The sequence below is a fragment of the Chelonoidis abingdonii genome, chromosome 5, assembly GCF_003597395.2.
Source record: "Chelonoidis abingdonii isolate Lonesome George chromosome 5, CheloAbing_2.0, whole genome shotgun sequence".
Lineage (NCBI taxonomy): Eukaryota > Metazoa > Chordata > Testudines > Testudinidae > Chelonoidis > Chelonoidis abingdonii.
This window is the reverse complement of record NC_133773.1, coordinates 71562563-71581750: the sequence shown is the minus strand read 5'-3', so window position 1 is coordinate 71581750 and position 19188 is coordinate 71562563. Positions and strand designations below refer to the sequence as shown.

The 19188-nt window shown below is 39.8% G+C and overlaps 1 protein-coding gene across 1 annotated transcript in view; it reads left to right on the top strand.

Moving 5' to 3' along the window:
- Positions 1-3535, top strand: part of DDX60 (DExD/H-box helicase 60) — a 78933-nt gene extending 75398 nt beyond the window's left edge. Inside the window, exons 36-37 of the mRNA XM_075066361.1 lie at positions 621-683; positions 2946-3535. Coding sequence (XP_074922462.1) covers positions 621-683; positions 2946-3045 — 163 coding nt within the window. The 3' untranslated portion in view covers positions 3046-3535. The remainder of the gene's footprint in view (positions 1-620; positions 684-2945) is intronic.
- The last annotated feature ends 15653 nt before the right edge of the window (positions 3536-19188 follow it).

Here is a 19188-nt window from a genome sequence, read left to right as displayed (position 1 = left end):
ATAATTCCGATTTAGTAAAATCGATTTTAGGGTTACTCCTGTGGTTTTGATGGAGTACAGAAATCGATTTAAAGAGCCCTTTAAATCGATTTACAGGGCGGTGTAGTGTGGACGGGTGCAGCGTTAAATTGATTTAACGCTGTTTAAATCGATTTAACGGCGTAGTGTAGACCAGGCCTTAGGGTGAAATTGAGCTCAGTGCAGAGTTCCTGCACAAAGTCCTATGCATCACTTAAGCATGCAAGTAAAGCTTAAGTGCAACAAAGCCTGCTGCCCTTCCATTTACTCTAGGTAAAATTCAACCTTGTGCAGAGTGGTATTTTTAAGGACGTTAGTGGAACTTCTATGGACCACCTGCACAGAGATTCATTTCACCCTCTAAGAATGTCTAGGAGAAATATTTTACTTTTTAATTTAACTTACCTTTGTTTGACTCTTGGGTATGCTTAAAAAAAAAAAAAGATTGAGCTTGAAATCCTGGCCATTAAAACTAGTGGGAATTTTGCCACTGACTTCAATGTGGCCATGATTACCCTGAATATGTATAAGTGAAACACCTGTAATATACATACTTTAAATACTTCTAGTTATTTACATTTGGAAATCTTTTCTTTTTCTAGTATACACGAAGGAGAAGCTTATCTTCTGCTGAAAGATTTTTCACTCACTGTTAAAGCTATCAGGTATACATATGCTGGCGATTCTATTTAAACAAGAAAATAGACTAAAAGGGAAGTTAATTTTTTGTAAATAGTTTAAGATACTTTTTAAAATGTATGGTATCTGAAATGAAAAGAAAACTCTGTTTTCACTTGTCTTTTGAAAAAGTGTGATTTTGATAATTATGTCTTGTACAAATAATTTCTATCCCTAGTAAAATAGTGGATGAAATAGTAAGTAGTGGGAAATTCACTAAACATCTACAGGATGAAAACACCATGTTCGTGAGTTTAGAATAGCATGGGTTTAGAAAGATTAAATCTTGGCAAACAAACTTAACTGTTTTCTTAGTTAGACCAACAAAACCAGTGAGTGAAAGGCAATAGATGTACTAAATTTGGGGCCAGATTCCTCAGCTACTGTAAATCAGTGTAGCTCTATTGAAATAATGGAGTCAATGGAACTACACTGATTTTAGCTAAGAATGTATCCCTTGGTTTTTAGTAACACATTTAACACTGTCTGTGAAATCATGTTTGAAAAGTTAATTCAAATTGACTTTGTTAAGTACACTTTTATGCTGAATGATAATTAATGGCAAGACTATAAACAAAGGATAATGGTAAATTTCAATACAGGTCTTTTTTCTGAGAAAAATGCTGAGCGCAATGATCCAATAAAGCACTTTACAACATGCTTAATTTTAAGCATGTGAGTAGTTCCATTGACTTCAAGACAGGGAGCTCAGGGAAAAGACAGCTCTCTAAGGATCCCCTTGCAAAGCTCCTCCCACATCATTCCATTAGGAAGAGGCTAATACAGTGTAGCATTCCACAGCTTCTTGTGGCTCTGATTTAGCAGTCCTCTGTTCAGCAAAGCAATTAAATATGTGCACATCTTTAAGCATGTCTAAGTCCTATTCACGTCAATGAAGTGAAACACATGGTTAAGTGCATTGCTGAGTAGGGATAAACTTAAGCATGTGACTAAATACTCTGCTAGGAGCCAGAGTAAGGAACTTCCTGTTGGAGTAATGGTGACCTATAAATGTAGAATTGCAGAATCTAGAATCACAGAATCTAGAACCACAGAGCTTGAAATAGTGGAGGCCCTGTTCCATGAGAGTGGTCTCAAAACTCAACCAAATCCAAGAAATTTGACTTCAAAAACTAAATTGTGTCATAGGACACAGCACTACATGTTGTACAGATCATCCTGCTGATTAATTTGAGAAAAACAGGCACATGACTCTTCATTTTAAAATGAATACACCCGGAGCTTCAGTTTTTAATAAACCAAACCACATGAGGGAAATAAAAATGAGCTGGTAAACATATTAAACTCTAACTATAATTGCTATAAAAAATTATGTAACTTTAGGCAGCTCTGGCCAAGAGAAGGCATGTGCAGGAATGCAGCAGGAAAAATCCCTTCCACCCCAGGAGCACTTGTTCCAACCCCCCCAGAGTGAACACATCCACCCACAGAAGTACAATGGATATAAGAAAAGGAAATATTTATTTACAGAGAGATGAGAGAAGAAAACCAACAAGGGGAAATAAAGGGGGAACAGTAAAACAGGTTTGCATCCAAACCAAGGCCCCACAGGCCCAGTGGTAGCACAGTTTGGAAGGGTAGACACTGAGCAATGTGTCTGCACACAGAGTTCAGGAGTCCTGAGCAAAGTTCCAGTCCAGTGGTGAGTCTTGGGTGCTCCTGGTCATCTTTGGCGCCAGTGAACTTTTCCTCAACAAACCCATCCGGTGCCCTCTTCTGCCACTCTCTGCAAAGCCACACAGAGTGACCACATCCCCACTTAACTATCCAGCAACCTCCCTCCTTGTTCCCAATGCAGAGTCACAAGCCCCAGTACTCACAGCACCATGCAGCTCTGGGCAGCCGTGATACTAGGTCCAGCTCTGGCCTGTCCTTCTCAGGCGATTTCTCCCTGGCACAGTGCTCCTCCTGGCTCCTGTCCTGGGGTGTCCCTGTTCGGCCACCCTGTCCTTCCCAGGCTTCAGGCAGGCTCTCTCTGATTCCTTTGCAAGGGCCTGCGGGCTGTTCCCCCTCTCCCCTGGAGCTCCAGAGCCTTCCTGGAGTTTCTCTTTTTTTTCTCACTCCCCCACCCCAGGAAAAAGATTTAAAGGGGCCATGCTCTCTAAACCCCAAAGGGGTTACATTTAAATCCACAAACTGGGAGCTACCTTAACATTTAAACTAAGAAAATGTTTTTCTTTACATAAAAGCAACTGTACATTTAATCATTTTTCCCTTATATTTTGCAGCGTTTCTCTAAGGGAACTCTGTGATGATGAAGAGGACAATGTTGTGCAGGCATTTAGCCAACTCAGTGACAGTTACTGGGAAAAACTGAAAAAAGTCTAAGGCTAAAGACATAAAATCATCTATGTGCTGAAGCAACAAAATTCCAAAACTAAGTTTCGTCATGTTATAACTTGGACATTTTATTATTTTCATAACTGCTTTAGGATAGTAATTTAAATTTATTTTAATTACATAAAGTTTTGAAGTCTTTCAACAATTTAATTCCTCAACAACTCAGTTTTATCATGTATTTTATTGGTGTGGCTATAAGATGTGTTGATTTTACAGATTTTGTGACAATTATGGTACTCATGGCTCTGCTGTGCATAGCAAAACATGTTTATCTTGCTATGGTAGAGCTTTTTTATGTAAAAAGATTTAGTTTCAAGTATGTATTTGAGAGATTGTGCTAAATATTAAGTATTTAAATTCAGAGATTATGTACAAAAACAATTTATGCTCTGTTTCTTTTATTAATCTATTAAAAAGTAACTAATTCAGGGAATAACTTTCATTATACTCTAAGAAATCAATGTTATAATTAAAGTAATGAGTGCCATGACTTTCCTCTTATTTTTAAACTAAAATTATTACTTTTCTATTTTTTTTTGTTAATATCAAACAGCAAGCTTTTAATGATGAACTAGTAGACTGAAGAAGCCATGACTGATATAAAAAACTGGGTCCACAGTTTTGAAAAGGAAGCTGAAAAACTGGAAAGGGTGCAGAGAAGATCCACAAAAATGATTTGAGAGTGAGGGAAAAAATGCTTTACAATGAGAGGCTTGAAGAGCTGAATTTGTTTCTCTTATCAAAATAGATCAAGAGGTGACTTTATTATTGTGTAAGAGCACCTTCATGGGGAGAAATACTAAGTAATCAAAGACACTAATGTAGCAAAGAAAGGCCTAACAAGAACCAGTGATTCATATTAGAAATAACCCTCACATTTTTAAGATGAGAGTGATTAACTGTTGGAGCAAACTACCAAGGGAAATGGATTCTCCATTTCTTGATGTCTTCATATCAGGACTAGTTTCCTTTCTGGAAGATATGCTTTAGCCAAACGTAGGTTATTGGGCACAGCATAGTGGTAACCAGATGAAATTCTACGGCCTGTGTTACACAAGAAATTAGATTAGATGAGCTACTGGGCCCTTCTGGCTTTAAAATCTATGAATTTGTATAAAAATGCTGAAGGTACAATTTGATCAATCAGAAGTTAGGTAAGGAAGAGAAAATATTTATGTATACTTTTATCTCTTAGAGTAAAATTCATCCCTATGCAGAGGACCAGACTATATAGTTCCATCCAGGACTTATGCACCACTTAAATCCTACATAAGCCCTCAAAATAGGTCTTAAGGTTGATCCTGAGCAATGGGAAATCTTGGCAAGTGATCGTAACAAGAAGCGCCATCATCTCCATCAGGGTATCAGAGTTCACGACAGGACCTGGCTCCTACAGTCTGAGGAGAAAAGAGCCCATAGGAAGCAAGCAGCTCCCAACCACGATACATACATTTGCAATAACTGCCAAAGATCCGTGCAAATCTCAGATTGGCGTGTTCTGCAATCCATCTACATCGTAGGCTGCAATTTCCACCCTCTCTCGCAGATGAAAGGATACCAACATATAGAAGGCTTGATATATATATATTCTTTGCCTTTTCTTGGGAGCTGTGAGACCATGCATTACTTAGAAAGTTTAGGTGTAGAGAGTGTTCCTCTATGACATACAATTTCCCCACAATTCTTAAATCATATATGCTAAATATTACTACTGTATTTAGGCGTGACAATCAATATGAGTTACAAAAATACTTTTTAAACTATTTTCCTCAGAAAGATCATCTTCTCTTTCAATGACATTAAAAATACATGTTCTTGTTTTTTCTCCCCAGTTGTCACCATTTCCCTATCTCAAATGTCAGCAGGTAGACATGGTCTGGAGCTGTAAAATTCAGATCCTGAACCAGAAACCCCTGAAATCAGGATTCAGTGTTTTGGTTTGGCCTATTGTAGAAATGTGAAGGAATAGCTGCAACTATCTAATCCACATAGCCACTTACACCATACTCACTCACCTCATGCAATCTATAGGTTGGTCCATGAGGCTCAGCACTGTGGACCAAGACTTCGGGTGATATTGGGCTCTGATGTTTTGTTTGGGCATATTTTAGAAAAGAACCAGCAAGCACAATTTTGGTCCAAGTTCTGACGCCCCCACCCCCCCAGGTCCGCGGGATCTGGCTCTGACTCCGCCTGCTGTGGTAAAGAAAGGAAGAGCCTCAGGCCTGGGTCTGAGTTCAGAGTCTGTCAAAGATTGGGAGAACTGGGGGCTCCTCTGGGCTTTGTCTCGCTGTCTTCCCCCGGGCAGGGCGGGCGCGGCAGCTGCAGAGAGCGGCGTCAGCAGACCAGACTGGTCCCCGGTGCTTTCCAGAGGAGTCGGAGCAAAGGCTGCGGCAGTCCGGTGGGGGCGGCCAGCAGCGGCTATAAAGAGCGCTCATTCGCTTCGCCCTGCCCCGGGCTCGCCGCATCCTCAGCTGCTTGTCACGGGGAACAGAAGTGTAAGGAGTGGGTGCAAGGCGGGCGACAGAGCGCAGGGGAGAGTGGCAGGACCTGTGCCGGGGGCTGAGCCGTGGGGCCCGAGACCTGCCTCCTGCGCTTGGGGAGGGGATGCCCACACCTGTCCCCAACTGAGGAGAGGGAGCCAGGACCGCTCGCCTGAGCTCGGGCTGGTGATGGAGACATGCTGGGCACAAACTAAGCTGGTTGCTGCCCATTCTCAACTAGTGCTCCTCACCTGGAGCAGGCGGGGATCGCCTGTCCCTTACCTTTGCTGAAAGGTCCACGATGGCTCACTCTTTAAAGTTGCGTTTAGCAGCATCCTCAGCACTGTAAAAGGCAGACCCCGACCAGGGTGCACAGAGGGGCCTTTTGTTTTGAAAGATCAGGGCTGAAGTTATTTACGATATTAGACAATGATGCCTAATATCCTGGTTTGTTTTCAGTACAGTTTGTTTAAGAGAGCAATAGGTACTCTGCAAACTCATCAAGTTGGCATGCACAGGCTGCCAGGCGTGCTGATGTTGACTAGATGCAACATTTATTATTTGACCCACTTGATTTTCTACCTTATATTTGTGAAAAACTCCAGATAATTATTTATATGAAGTTTATTAGTACCATTTATTTGTTTGAAACCGTTTTTTCCCCTTTTAGATTACACCGTGGTGTTATATGTTTCTTGAATCTGTAAGCAGGCAGTGCTGTATTTGGTACTACTTCTTTCCATAATGGAACATTTGTAAACTACAGTAGAACCTCAGAGTTACAAACACCTCAGGAATGGAGGTTGTTTGTAATGCTGAAATGTTTGTAACTGAACAAAACCTTATGGTTATTCTTTCAAAAGTTTACAACTGAACATTGACTTAATACAGCTTTGAACTTTACTATGCAGAAGAAAACTGCTGCTTTTAATCACGGCCAGTGCTTCCATTAGGCGACCCTAGGCGGTGGCATAGGGCGCCAGGATTCGGGGGGGCGGCCTTTTGTGCACTCCCCACGGGGCACATGAGAATTTCCAGTTCTGCTCCCGTCACGCCGCCGAAGGAGGATCGTCTACCAACGTGACGCGGAAAACAGCGGCAGGCAATTGAGCAGCTCGATGACTGCCGCTGTCGCCTGTGGCATTTCGGCGGAGCGATGGGAGTGGAACCGGAAGCTCCCATACGCCCTGTGGGGAGCGCACAAAATGCCGCCCCCCGAATTCTGCCTAGGGCACCAGAAACCCTGGCGCCGCTCCTGCTTTTAACCATCTTAACTTTAATGAAACAAGCACAGAAAGTTTCCTTACCTTGTCTTTTTTAAACTTTTCCTTTATTTTTTAAGTAGCTTACGTTAGCTTACGTTTAACACAGTACTGACTATACAGTATTTGTTTTTTTGGTTTGTTGTTTGTTTTGTCTCAAGCCTCTAATTAAGGCAAGATACATCGGTGGATATAACATAACAGGCAGTAAGATCGGACAGTGGATGGAGGACAAGGGAAACAATGAATAATATGAAAAAGCAAAATCACTTTAAAAAGTGGTATTTTCAACAAAATGTCTAATGGTACAGTGATTAATGCATATATTTTTACAAGAGTTAAAATGGTATATATTGGGGCTAATGCTGACATGGCTCAGCAAGGTATGTTTTGTAATGTGCTATTTATTTACAAGAGTCTCCTGAGATTAAGTTTTGTTTGTTAGACTGTGGTAGGTATGAATATCCATTTGTTTAAAAATATTTGAAGTAAAGGGTCATATTGTAGATCACAAGCCCTCTCATCCTGTTTGCTTCCATGAGGTGTTAAGAAGTCTAGCTGAACCACAGTTGGAACCTTTTAAACTGTGTGTGCGTATGTACATGTAGACACACACACACCCCATAATTAAAAGCATATCAGGAAGGTGCTCTGTGCCTTGCAACATTGGAATTGTTAAAGTTAATAGCTATAAGTATATAGAGAGGTATATGCACATCTATATATATTTATGGTATGTAATCCATTTTGTATTGTCAATAATGTTTTTAAATAAAAAAAAAAGCTTGATTCTTTTTTTCTCTTTTGCCTCCTGAATAAAATGGACAATGGAGTTGTTGGGTGGTATGTGTGTGTTTGCACGTGTATACAATTTCAAACAAATCTAAATGAATAGATTTTTAAAAAAAACATACATTTTGTTTAATTCTTTAAACAATTACAAGTATAACTGAGAGATATAAAATAATCTGAAACAAGAAATTGTCCTCAGCAATATAAGAAACTCATGTGATTGCTCAGAGATAAGTCAGAGTTTATACAGAATGACAAAAGTAACAGAGAAAATTCTGAGAAATTGAGTCAGCTAACTATATTAAGGGACCTGATTCTCAGCTGCCTTGTATCTTGCATACATACGTAGAGCTGTGCAAAGTAGGCATAGAACTCTACCATCCACTTACCCACTTTGCTTAGGTGTAAGATCCAATTCAGCAAAGCATTAAGCACATGCTAAACTTTTTAAGCATTTAAGTAATTCCATTGATGTCAATCGTACTATTTATATGTTTAAAGTCAAGCATATGCTTAAGTGATTTGTTTAATAGAGATAGGGACATATTTCTAATTCACAGAATTAACTGACAGATTACAAGACCTACTTGTGACTATTACTCTAACACTATGATGTAAGTACCTTGTTTAAAAACTGTATCTCTTTAACAATCAGCATTCACTAATCTTACTATAGTTTTTGTTTTAAGGTTTAACATTCACTCAGTAGAAAGAACAGTCATGGATGCATTTTATAATTTGATGAAAACAAAGATGTGAATGAGATCCAAATACTGAGAAAAAATAAAGTTGAACAGACAAATTAAGAAAAATGAATAAAACTCTAGGGAAATGTCTGGCTGTGTAAGTATTACTATATATTTATTATTTTATTCTGTTAGTGATCAGAGGCCTCAATCAGGATCAGGGCCTAACTGAGTTTGATGCTGTAAAAACACATAGCATGAGACAATTTGTGCTTCAACAAGTTTATAATTTTAATACTGGGAATAACAAGTGGATGTAACAGACAAACAGATGAAATGGGCAAGGGAGACATGACAGTTTCCACCATTTCCTTTGGCAGGCTACCTATGTGGCCTAAAAATCCTTGTTATTTACATCCTTCAAATACTAACACTATCCTGCTCCTTTATTATCATTTAGCCTAACTATACATAATAGAGCAGAGTGATTTTTATGATGTCCAAATAACTCTTGTCTGAGTCCCTCAAATCAAAATTGAACTTTTCAAATTCAGACATGGCAGACATAACATTATGTAATGAAATATATAGTCATGACATCAGACCCAAGAAAAGTACATGCCAGATTTGAGATCCTCAGCCCTGTTTTGGCTCCTTTGCACCATGTAAAAAGGACAGACAGCATAAAGGGTTCATTAAAAGCTCCTTTATGAGGATTCTTCTAGAGCAGGCACTGTAGAAGACAGCCATAAGGCTGCTTTCCAAGTACCTGTTTGCAAACTCTAGCACAGACGGTGCAGGAGGCAGTGCTACAACAAAGAGCAATGTGGAGATTCCAAGTAGTGCTGCAGTTCATAAGGCAGTCTTGGGAGGCTTCCTTAACTTAGGGTACGTCTACACTGCACGATTATTTCGAAGTAGTTTAAACCGATATTACGAAACCGATGTTATAAAATTGGTTTTGCGCGTCCACAATGCGATCACAAAATCGATTGCTTGTGTCCATGGTCCAAGGCTACCATCGATTTCAGGAGCGGTGCACTGTGGGTAGCTGTTCCTCAGCTATCCCATAGTTCCCACTTCCGTGTTGAGAGCACAGTGCCTGATGGGGCAGAAAACATTGCCCCGGGTGGTGCTGGGTACAGCCTCACCCCTCCCTTTGTGAAGGCAGCAGACAACCCTTTGGCGCCTTTTTCGCGGAGTGCATTGAGCAAACGCCATAGCACAGCAATCATGGACCCTGAGATCACAAACGGTATCCTGACCGTTGTCAACACCTCGCGTACTCTCGTGCTGACTATACTGAACAATGAACTGCAAAGGCAGGAGGAGAGGAGGAGGCAGCTATTGCTGAGCGGCGAGGACAGCGATGACGAGATGGAGGCAGAATTCTCCATAACCGCTGGCCCCAGCGTTTTGGAGCTACTGCTATTAACGGGGCATCTACTACCCATTGAACGCCGAATTTGGGCACGGGAAACAAGCACAGACTGGTGGGACCGCATTGTTTTGATGGTGTGGGACGATTCGCAGTGGCTGCGAAACTTTCGCATGCGTAAGAGCACTTTCAGCCTCCCACTGAGTTCACTGAGATCCAGGCAGGAGAGTTACTCCAGCATTAGAGCTTCTTGTAATTCCTGCAGACACTATGGCCGGAGGGGAGAGGATGATTTGCCCATCCATTGGGAATTATGGAGTGTATAAGGCAAGGAATTCATTCCTGTGACCTCTCCTCATTGCACAGCTCTATCAGTTGCTGATCTGGGACTTGTATTTTTTTGATTAATTAACTCACTTTGGAGCTAGCGTGACTTTCCCAGTCTTGTACGCATCACAAAATAGCCATATGGTGTCATGTCAGGAAAGTGCATCTATGTAGGAAAGCGTTTAGCACACACTCAACTTTATGTAACAATGACTGCCATGTTAAATTTAATATTGATTAAGTTCCACTGATACATGACAAGGCACATGCTTAAGTGCTTTCTTGAATAGGAATGAATTTAAGCATGGGTTCAAGTGCCTTATAGCAATAATTCTGTATTTGGCTTTTTGATAAGATAGAATCTATCTTCAAACTATCAGACTAGAGAATAAGACATTCTGATGAATAAATATTTGTTTTACATGATGGAGTTCATCAGGATAAAACCACAAATATTGTGTATGTTAAATTTCAGTAAATTAGCCAGTCATTCAGGTAAATGGATGATGGAGGCTCCCAGTTAGATTGTCTGATCGTAGGACCCAATTCAGGAAACCATTTATGCACATGCTTAAACACATATTTAAATGCTTTCCAGAATCAGAGTATTAAGGCATATTTCCTGTGTGTGTTTATTTAAATTTCTTCAAATCATGTACATCAGCCTGTAGGTATGTATACATTATTTTTGGAAGAAATACATCTGTTACAGTTACATTGGATCAAAGTACAAAGAAGTCCTGGTTTACAAAGAAGTAAATGTTTTCCTCTCAATACACTTGTACCCTCATAAACCCGTTCCCTGAGAAAATACAGAGGCCTTGCAGCATGCCATGAAGTCAACAAAGGCAGACTCTGTCAAACCACACAATAGGGAGAGCGGTTAGGAAAGGCATATTCCAGAATTGTAGATTGTAAGGATGTTTTCTCTATGACTATATTAGGTTAATTCAAGAGAAGGCTGTCTGAGAAAAACAGGCAAAAAAGGAAGAGAATGGCTCAAGATAGCCACCTCTCAGAAAACAGTTAAGAGTTGTTAAGGGACAATTCCAGAACTACTAGTTATTATTTTACCTCCTCTCCAGCCAAACTATAAAACTGGTTTGGAATAGGACAGGAAAAGGAACAGACAGGACCAGGACAGAAGGACAAAGGAAGTCTAGCAAGGGCATAGGCCTGGAAGTGACATCCTGGGTCACTGTAAGCAACCCTGTCGTAGAATCCCATTCATACATTTATCAAGCTCCGTTTTAAAATGGTTTACGTTGTTGCCCCCACAACTCTAGTTGGAAGGCTCTTCCAGAACCTCGCTCCTCTGAAGTTAGAAAGTTTCTTCTAATTTCCAGCCTAAATTTATTCATTTGTTTAACAAATTACTCATTTGTTTTTGTGCCAGTATTATCCTTAGCTTAAATAGCTCTTCTTCCTCCCTGGTGTTTGCCCCCACCACATTCTGAATGTATTGATAGACAGCAATTATATTCTTGCTCTCAAGAAAGGAAGATCCTTTTTAAATTGTGCCAGAGGTGCAGCTATCCCTGTAACCATGACACTTTCTTAAAGCCTTCAGTACCACTTCAGTCTTATACAGGTTCAGACTTAGCCAGCTAGCTCTTATCCAAACCCCACCCTTCAATTTAGGACACCAGATTTTCTGCCTCTGGTGGCAGAAAAAGTTGGTGGTTCAGTTTCTTCTGAGCATTTTGTTCTATAATTTTGATTTTGTGCAGTGGCAGCCTCATTTCAATTTCTATCACCTCTTTTGTGGTGAGGCATTACTACAGTATTGAAGCTCTAACCCTCTGGCTTCTCCAGTACAGCCCCTTTAATGTAGCTTTTTGTATATAACAGTAAATGAGTTGGCCAGTTTCCCTTGTTATTGTGTGGGTCTTTCACACAGCAACATGAAGAAAAAAAACAATTTTTAAAATCAGGAAAAGTGTAAAAATTACCACAATTGGTACAGAAGCTCATGGACAGGTACAGAACATGAAACTACATTGAATTAATTTTTAAAATGACTAGACTTCAAGTTAGAAGTGTGTGTTAAAGGTTAAAGAGAATGTTCTTATTTTGCATATTTATTGTACTTTGTCTGAAATAGGCTCGACTGTTTTTTCTGAAGATGTGATAGAACTAATGCTATTGCTAGCAAACTTATTTGGAAGGACATGTCTACCGGCCTGTGCTACAAAATTTAGAAGAACATCTCGCCAGTCAAAGGTAAAGAAAAAACATTATTATTTCATTTAATTAATTAATAATTCATTATTTGCATTGTGGTAATGCTTAGAAACCCCAATTAGGGTTCATAGTCCATTATTCTAAAGACTGTACATACATATAATGAAAAGACAATTCCTTTTTGAAAGATCTAATTACTAAGGACTATAAAGCAGTAGTAATTAACCATGAAAGGGCCAGTGGGTCCTGGCTTATGTGAATAATATCAAACTATCCAAGTATTATTTCAGAGATAACAGCTGCTTACACAGTTCTTGTCATGCTGGTATTTTATCTTTTAAGTGTGTTGATTAAATCGTTCTTTACTAAAAATTCCAAACACTGTTCGTGTATCTCTTTCCCCACATTCTAATTTTGACTTCCAGTCTAAAGTGCTATCATCTGTGAAATTTACAAATTGACTAGTGGTGCATTGGCTATAGAGGTTTTAACCTTTTCTTTGATTCACCTAGATCCAAACTTAGGGTCAAACCTTTTAGAAGTGCGATAATGTGATAAGATGGGCAATAATATTGATTATGCACAGGGGGAGGGCAGAAGAGGGGAGCCTATATAGAATGTAGTTACTGGTACTCTTCCACACAAACTATGTATTTGGGACTCCAAGTGATTTTGGATTAAACCAGCTGGGGATGGGATAAAAGGACAGAACTGGAGAATAGTGAGTGTATGTGGAGCTACTCCTCTAGCCAATTTTTTAACATCCAAGCAGGAAAAGAACATTTTTAATTTTCAGTTTATAGCTTCTAACTTCACAGATGGTTTTGGACAGTTGTGACCAGTGGCAGCAAAGCAGCAGAAACATTCATGTTGCTAGGGTCCCTGTGGAAGGTCAGACACTGAGATGTGCAGCGCTGGCAAAAACCTGTGGGTTCTTGAGCTATGTGCAATCACCGCCCCACTCCCCCACCCCATTTGCACCAGCATGAATCCCTCATATCAAATTGAATTATATGTTGAGCTCTCTGTGAGTAGAAGCTCAGGAAATTCCATACATTGTTGCGTGAAAGCCATATTCAGCTTTAAGTTCTGTCCATTGTAGACCAACTCTAGGTGTCTAAAGTTGGACATTTTGAAGATTTGGGCCAAGGTATTGGCACTATAGTCTTTTCAGTGTGTGCTTGTAATCTTCACAGACGTTGTGTGAACGCATCAAGGAAGGACTGATGCTCCTCAGATACACAGAAATAGTTTACCTAAATAAGGTAATCAGCTATATGTTATTTTAAGTGTTTCTAGAAGATCCCAGAAGAGTTTGCTGCTCATGTTTATGAATACAACTGCAAAATAAAGAAGAATTTTGGTTGTTTTCTTCTAACAGTAGCCAAGCTGGCTGACATGGAACAAGAATACCAACTTCCTTTATCAAGGATAGGTAGGCACTGGGAACACATATGCATATTAATGTGGATACAAGCTATATTGTGAATGACTGGTAGTTTTGATAATGGGGACTTAGGTGAGTGAAATGTTATGCAGCTAAAGGCTGGTGAATTCAGCCAAGCTAATACAGAGATATAAATTGCATTTCTTCTTTCATTCTATAGTAGGGACTGTAGCTGTGGATTATACTGAGATATTGGAGGTGTAATGGGGTGCAGGGATGTGGCACACAGGTTAGCTGCTATCCTTTCAGGATTCAGGGAGTAAGAATTAAATCAAAAGTACTCCTTTATGAAAGGAAAAAAGTGCCAGAACCCCTAATTTGCCTTGATTTGTGCTGAAAAGAGCTAAACAGGCAATCATCTGTCAGCTTAAAAATCCAGGCAGAACTTCTGAGGTATGTTATGATACAACAATGGTTTTCAGGGTGTACTACAAACATTAATCCTCACATCGTCCTAATGAAATAGATAGGTAACCCATTATAGATGAGCACTGTATCAGGAGTAAAACAATTGAATTCCTCATAAGCCAATAAGCAATCTTTGGCAATCAGAAAGCAATATGAAAAGACATGGTAAGACTACAAAGTTCTAGATTTCCACCTAGTCAAATTGCTTGACTGGCATATTATATCATCATATGGCTTCCTGGAAAGAAAGATGTGACGTGGACTAATTAAATGTTGCCTTGTTTGACAAGGATGGATATTTTACCTTATAACCCCCTAAAAATTTAGTATTTTAGGGTGTTGCCTGACCCTTTTTAAAGATTCAGAATATTTGTATTAATTGTCAATTGATCAGAAGGTTTTGGTCCAAGAATCAGGCTACACAGAACTAAAACCAATGAGTTCAGTATCTTGCAGGAACCCTCAGGGTGTGTGGCAAGGACCCTCCATGCCAAATAGAAAAAGATAGGAGTAATACAGTATTGGGGATTTCCGTGGTATCATTCTTTGCATAATCTCTTAGTTTTGCTTACTTACACTGTTCCTTGATGAGCTGGTAGTAAGAGACAAAGTACCAGCCCTGTCTCTGGCATGCCAAATGAGTCAGGTATGGTCCAGGTTTCTCAATGTCCCAGACTGATGGTAGAGCTAGAGTCAAATGATCAAAAAAAAGCTAACAATGATGGAGAAGCCAAGCTAACTGTACTTGGTGGTTTGTCCTCTTATAGGACCTGAGCACCATCATGAATATTCATGATAGTGCTCAACCTTCCATGGCCAAATCTAACTCTCTCACCCACATAATACTGAGGTGTACTTATTCTATAAATTAACATATTAATACATATGAATGTCATTTAGCTCATTATCAAATCCATTGCTTCGTGCTTAAGCTGGTTTACAGTTATTACTTCCAATTCTTATAGTGTTCCTGTGGTTGCCGTTTACCATTAAGTTCCAACTCCAACCATTACGTAAGCTATCTAAGGGTAACTGTCAAACCATTTATCTCTACCAAATGTCACAGGCCTACTATACTTATGCTAACTTGCTTAAGCTAATGTCTTACAGGATATAGGCCTGTAGGTTCCTTGTATTAAAGCTGAAAATAATAAAGGCTAAAATAGCCCTATTGGGTACAAGTCGAGATTTTTTTTTTTTAATGAGGCAGCACATGAATTGTAGATTTAACTGCATTGATTCCATACGTCTAATCCCTTTTCACATTAGTGTAATGGTTCTCAGCTTCTTTTGATCTGTTACAAACAAAATGGTCAACAAAATCATCCTACAGCCCATCATATCTCATGATATGGGTACAAAGGTGTGACCAGGTGCCTCCACGGGCCACACTGAGGATGCTATACTCAGGGCAGACTGCAAAGAATAGGGTAGACAACCCTCAAAACTGGTGATTTATTCTATAGTTAGATTCACCAAGCCAATAAGAAAACAGCTTCTGTAATACCACACTGGTTACCAAGAAGCCAAATACAGTTCCCTTTAAGCATTCCAGCCCTTGATACCCCCCTCCCCCATCCCATCTAGACAGCCAAGTTTAATTTAGTGAGAGGTTATAGAACATCTGATTCACCATATGTGAGGTTCATCAATCCCAAAGGACTGGATACTGATCCCCAGGTTAATATGAGTCTCAGATCTTACCCAATAATAACTCAGATACCAGTAATTACAACTAAAGGTTTTAATAATAAAAGGAAAAAGAAGGAAAAGTGTTGCAGTGGTTAAGAGATCAGTATATGTACAGAGATGTGAAAAGTCCTCATGTTAGTTTCATAGCAGAGATGCTGAGGCTGGTGATTTGTAAAAGTCTGTCTGGAATCAATTAAAAAAAGTTACAGTGCAATAGGCAGTCCAGGTGTAGAGTTTGTTTAGATTCTTCCATGAGCATTTCAGGGTAAATCCAGAATGAACCTGGAGACCTTAGTGTTGTGGCTTAGACCTTCCCTGTTTAAAAAGTTTAAGCAGACCTGAGATAAAAGGATCAGTCCCGAAGCTTACTTTATAGTCCTCTACAAGCTGATAAGCCTCTTGGCAGCAATTGTCATAGCAGGACCTTCCCCGAATGAAGAATAGCAGGGTATGTTGTTGCTTTGAAGCTAATCTTCTATTTCCTGTGCATACACAGGCAGACTAGTTGCATTCATTAACATAGGGCAATTAGCCATTCAAACTATCAAGACAGTTCATTATAGCACATATAATTAAGCTGAAAATAATGTAAATAATAATTTTAGTTCCTACAGTATCTTATATCTTTAAGTTTAAGGGTAACTTAATCATCCACATCCATAATATAGGGTCATTAAGACATGAAAGGGAAGTAGCATCTACAAGCTGATCTTATTACATTTGTTAAACTTCTAACAAGAACAAACACAGACAAAAACACTTAGCATCTACCCTTGATTTCTATTACTACAAATAAATGGGTTCATGACTGCTGCTCTGGGACATATCTTTGAAATCCATAGACAAGTATTTTGTCTTGGGTACATTTCAATGACTGTTGTTTAATTGTTATGGGTCGTGTCCAAGTTGACCAGTCTGTTAGTGTCACAAAAGGATTGAATAATTTTGATCATGGGGTAGGTTTTTCCCTGCCATTTTGTGGATTGCAGACCAAAAAAGGTGGGGGTGGGGCTTCTGGGAGAGCATGTTGATGCTTTTGAGGATGGAGAGAAGAGAATGATGTTTCTGAGTTGGGAGAGTCATCTAGGTGAGGGGGGCTGGTGGTCTTGATGTGAGAGGTTGTAAGAGGAGGGAGCTAGTATTGCTGGGCAGGGCTCAAACTGTGGAGAAAAAAATAGTAGGTACTCTTCCAGGTTCCACCTACAAACCACTCTTCCGATCTGAGATGTTCAAATGAGATGTCACTCACAATACACTGTGCTAATGTTCAAAATGTGATCACATGCGCTGATAGGCTCCTGCTGTCACCTGAGCTTTGCCTTCTTCTCAGTAGGATTCCAACAAAGCTCTGGGCAGGGCAAGTTTAAGGCAAATACATAATGCCCACATCCCTTGGGCATAGCTGTCAGTTGTGTGTTGACATCAGAATCTCAGCTTTCATTTAAAGAAAGGGTCTAGGCCTAATGATGGGAAAAATAAGGCTGAAAATGTGACCGTAATGTCATTGATCCAGTGATTACTGCCTTATTCTGCAGACAACTCCCACAGAGGGATGACAAGCAGCCACTAGAGCTGGCGGAAAGCTGCTTGGCCTCACCACCATCATCAGGTCCATGCTTCTCTGGATGGATAGCAGGATCTCAGACTTCCACTGTGATCGGGTCACAGACTTAAGTAAGAGGCAGAGCAGGGAGAAGATGGCAACAGCAGGAACCATCATACAACTCTAGATGGGCTGCTCCTTCCTTTCCATCTAGGCTCCTACTGATTCCTAACAACCATGGAATGTTGCAGCTCTCAGGCAGTTGGGTGTGACCCACTGAGCTTTCCAAAGTCATGCTCAGTTATGAAGTGTGGCATTAGTATTAATAATTAAGGAACTGCTTTGCACTGTTGGAGAAATCCCAATACTGATTAATTGGAAAATATTTATTTATTTGTGGCACAAGTAATTGTAAATTAGGGGTGGTGGTATCACAAACCAGGAAAATGAAGCTTGGACTGGTTTGTGTGTGCAACAAAACACAAAGAGAAAATTGTGGCTTTATAAAACAGCCTCTTTCATAATACACTGGGCATTTACATTAGGGATTATTTTTGATGTGCAAGGAATGCAGGATCACACCCACGGATCAGTGCCTCAGTGCCACTCTCTGCAGGTTCCATTCCTCCAGTCCCCCCGTCTTTGTTCTTGCTGACCCTCTCCTCCCTTTTTGCTGTTGCTGTCCTCTCCTTAACACTTGTAGTTGATACCTTCACCAGGCTTCTCTCTAATCACCTCAGGAACAGCTGTTCCTATAGTGAAAAGGGAGTCCCAAGGAACAAAGGAACTGCAATCATATCTCATTTAAAGATATTTCAGTGATCCTGTAGTACAACCATTTTCTCAATATTTCAGTGTGTTTAATGTCCACTATTATTTTGACCCTAGTTTAAAGGTTTGTTTTTTTTAAGGTAGTAGAAAAAAATATTTAAGTTGAGGTACTTAATTTTAGTTTAAAAAAAATCAACTATATGGTAAGTCTTAATCAGTTTTAGCAACACATAGGATACCTTAGGTTTAATTTTTGAAGCATTAGGGAGATTTATACTTTGCACACAACTCCACACTAATTGAGATGTTTATGAAAAAAATTAACTGCTTTTAAAATGCACTGATTATTAAAAGGGCACTTGAGCTGGTGAAGATATTACATTCACAGTTTAAAATTTTTTCTTATTAGATTTTACACACAAAGAATGTGATAATTCTGAACTGACATCTCATTTGATGAATAGCACCAAAACCATAGCTTCTCTGTCACCTTTCACTTGCCTGTCTGGAACTGCTGACCAGGATTTATTTGATGCTGAGAATGTTAATGAAGTAATTTTTATTTTTTTGTAGAGAGGACCTCAATATCAGAAGGGGATGGATCACTTGATGATTACCTGTTCAGTTCGTTCCCTCTGAAGCACCTGAGATTGGCCACTGTTGGAAGACAGGATATTTGGCTAGATGGCCCTTTAGTCTGATGCAGTAGGGCAGTTCTTATGTTCTGCATCTGAATTTCATTCTGGGGAAGTGGGAATTCTTAACTCTTCTATGGCCCCATTGCACCAGTTATGAAGTAGGCATAAAGACGCTTAGTGAAGACCTCCAGTAAAGACAGAACTACAGAATATGTTGGTGGTGGAAAAAGGCATTATCGGAGGGTGTTCTTACATAAGCTATGAGGCATATAGGCTATGGCAGTCATGGCATAAGTTAGGTCTACTGTCACAGCAACCCTACTCAATCCCAACATATAGGAAGTGCAAGCTGTCTCCCTTTAGTGTGCAGCCCAGTGCCAGGACCATCCCCAGGCTACATCAGGGGCCCTATTTCTATAATAGACTAACGTAAATCCCCACCTCCTAACGCTCCTGAAATTGGGAGCATGAAATACAAGTCCAACACCAAACTGTTCCATGTTTCAAGGTGTTTGAGTTT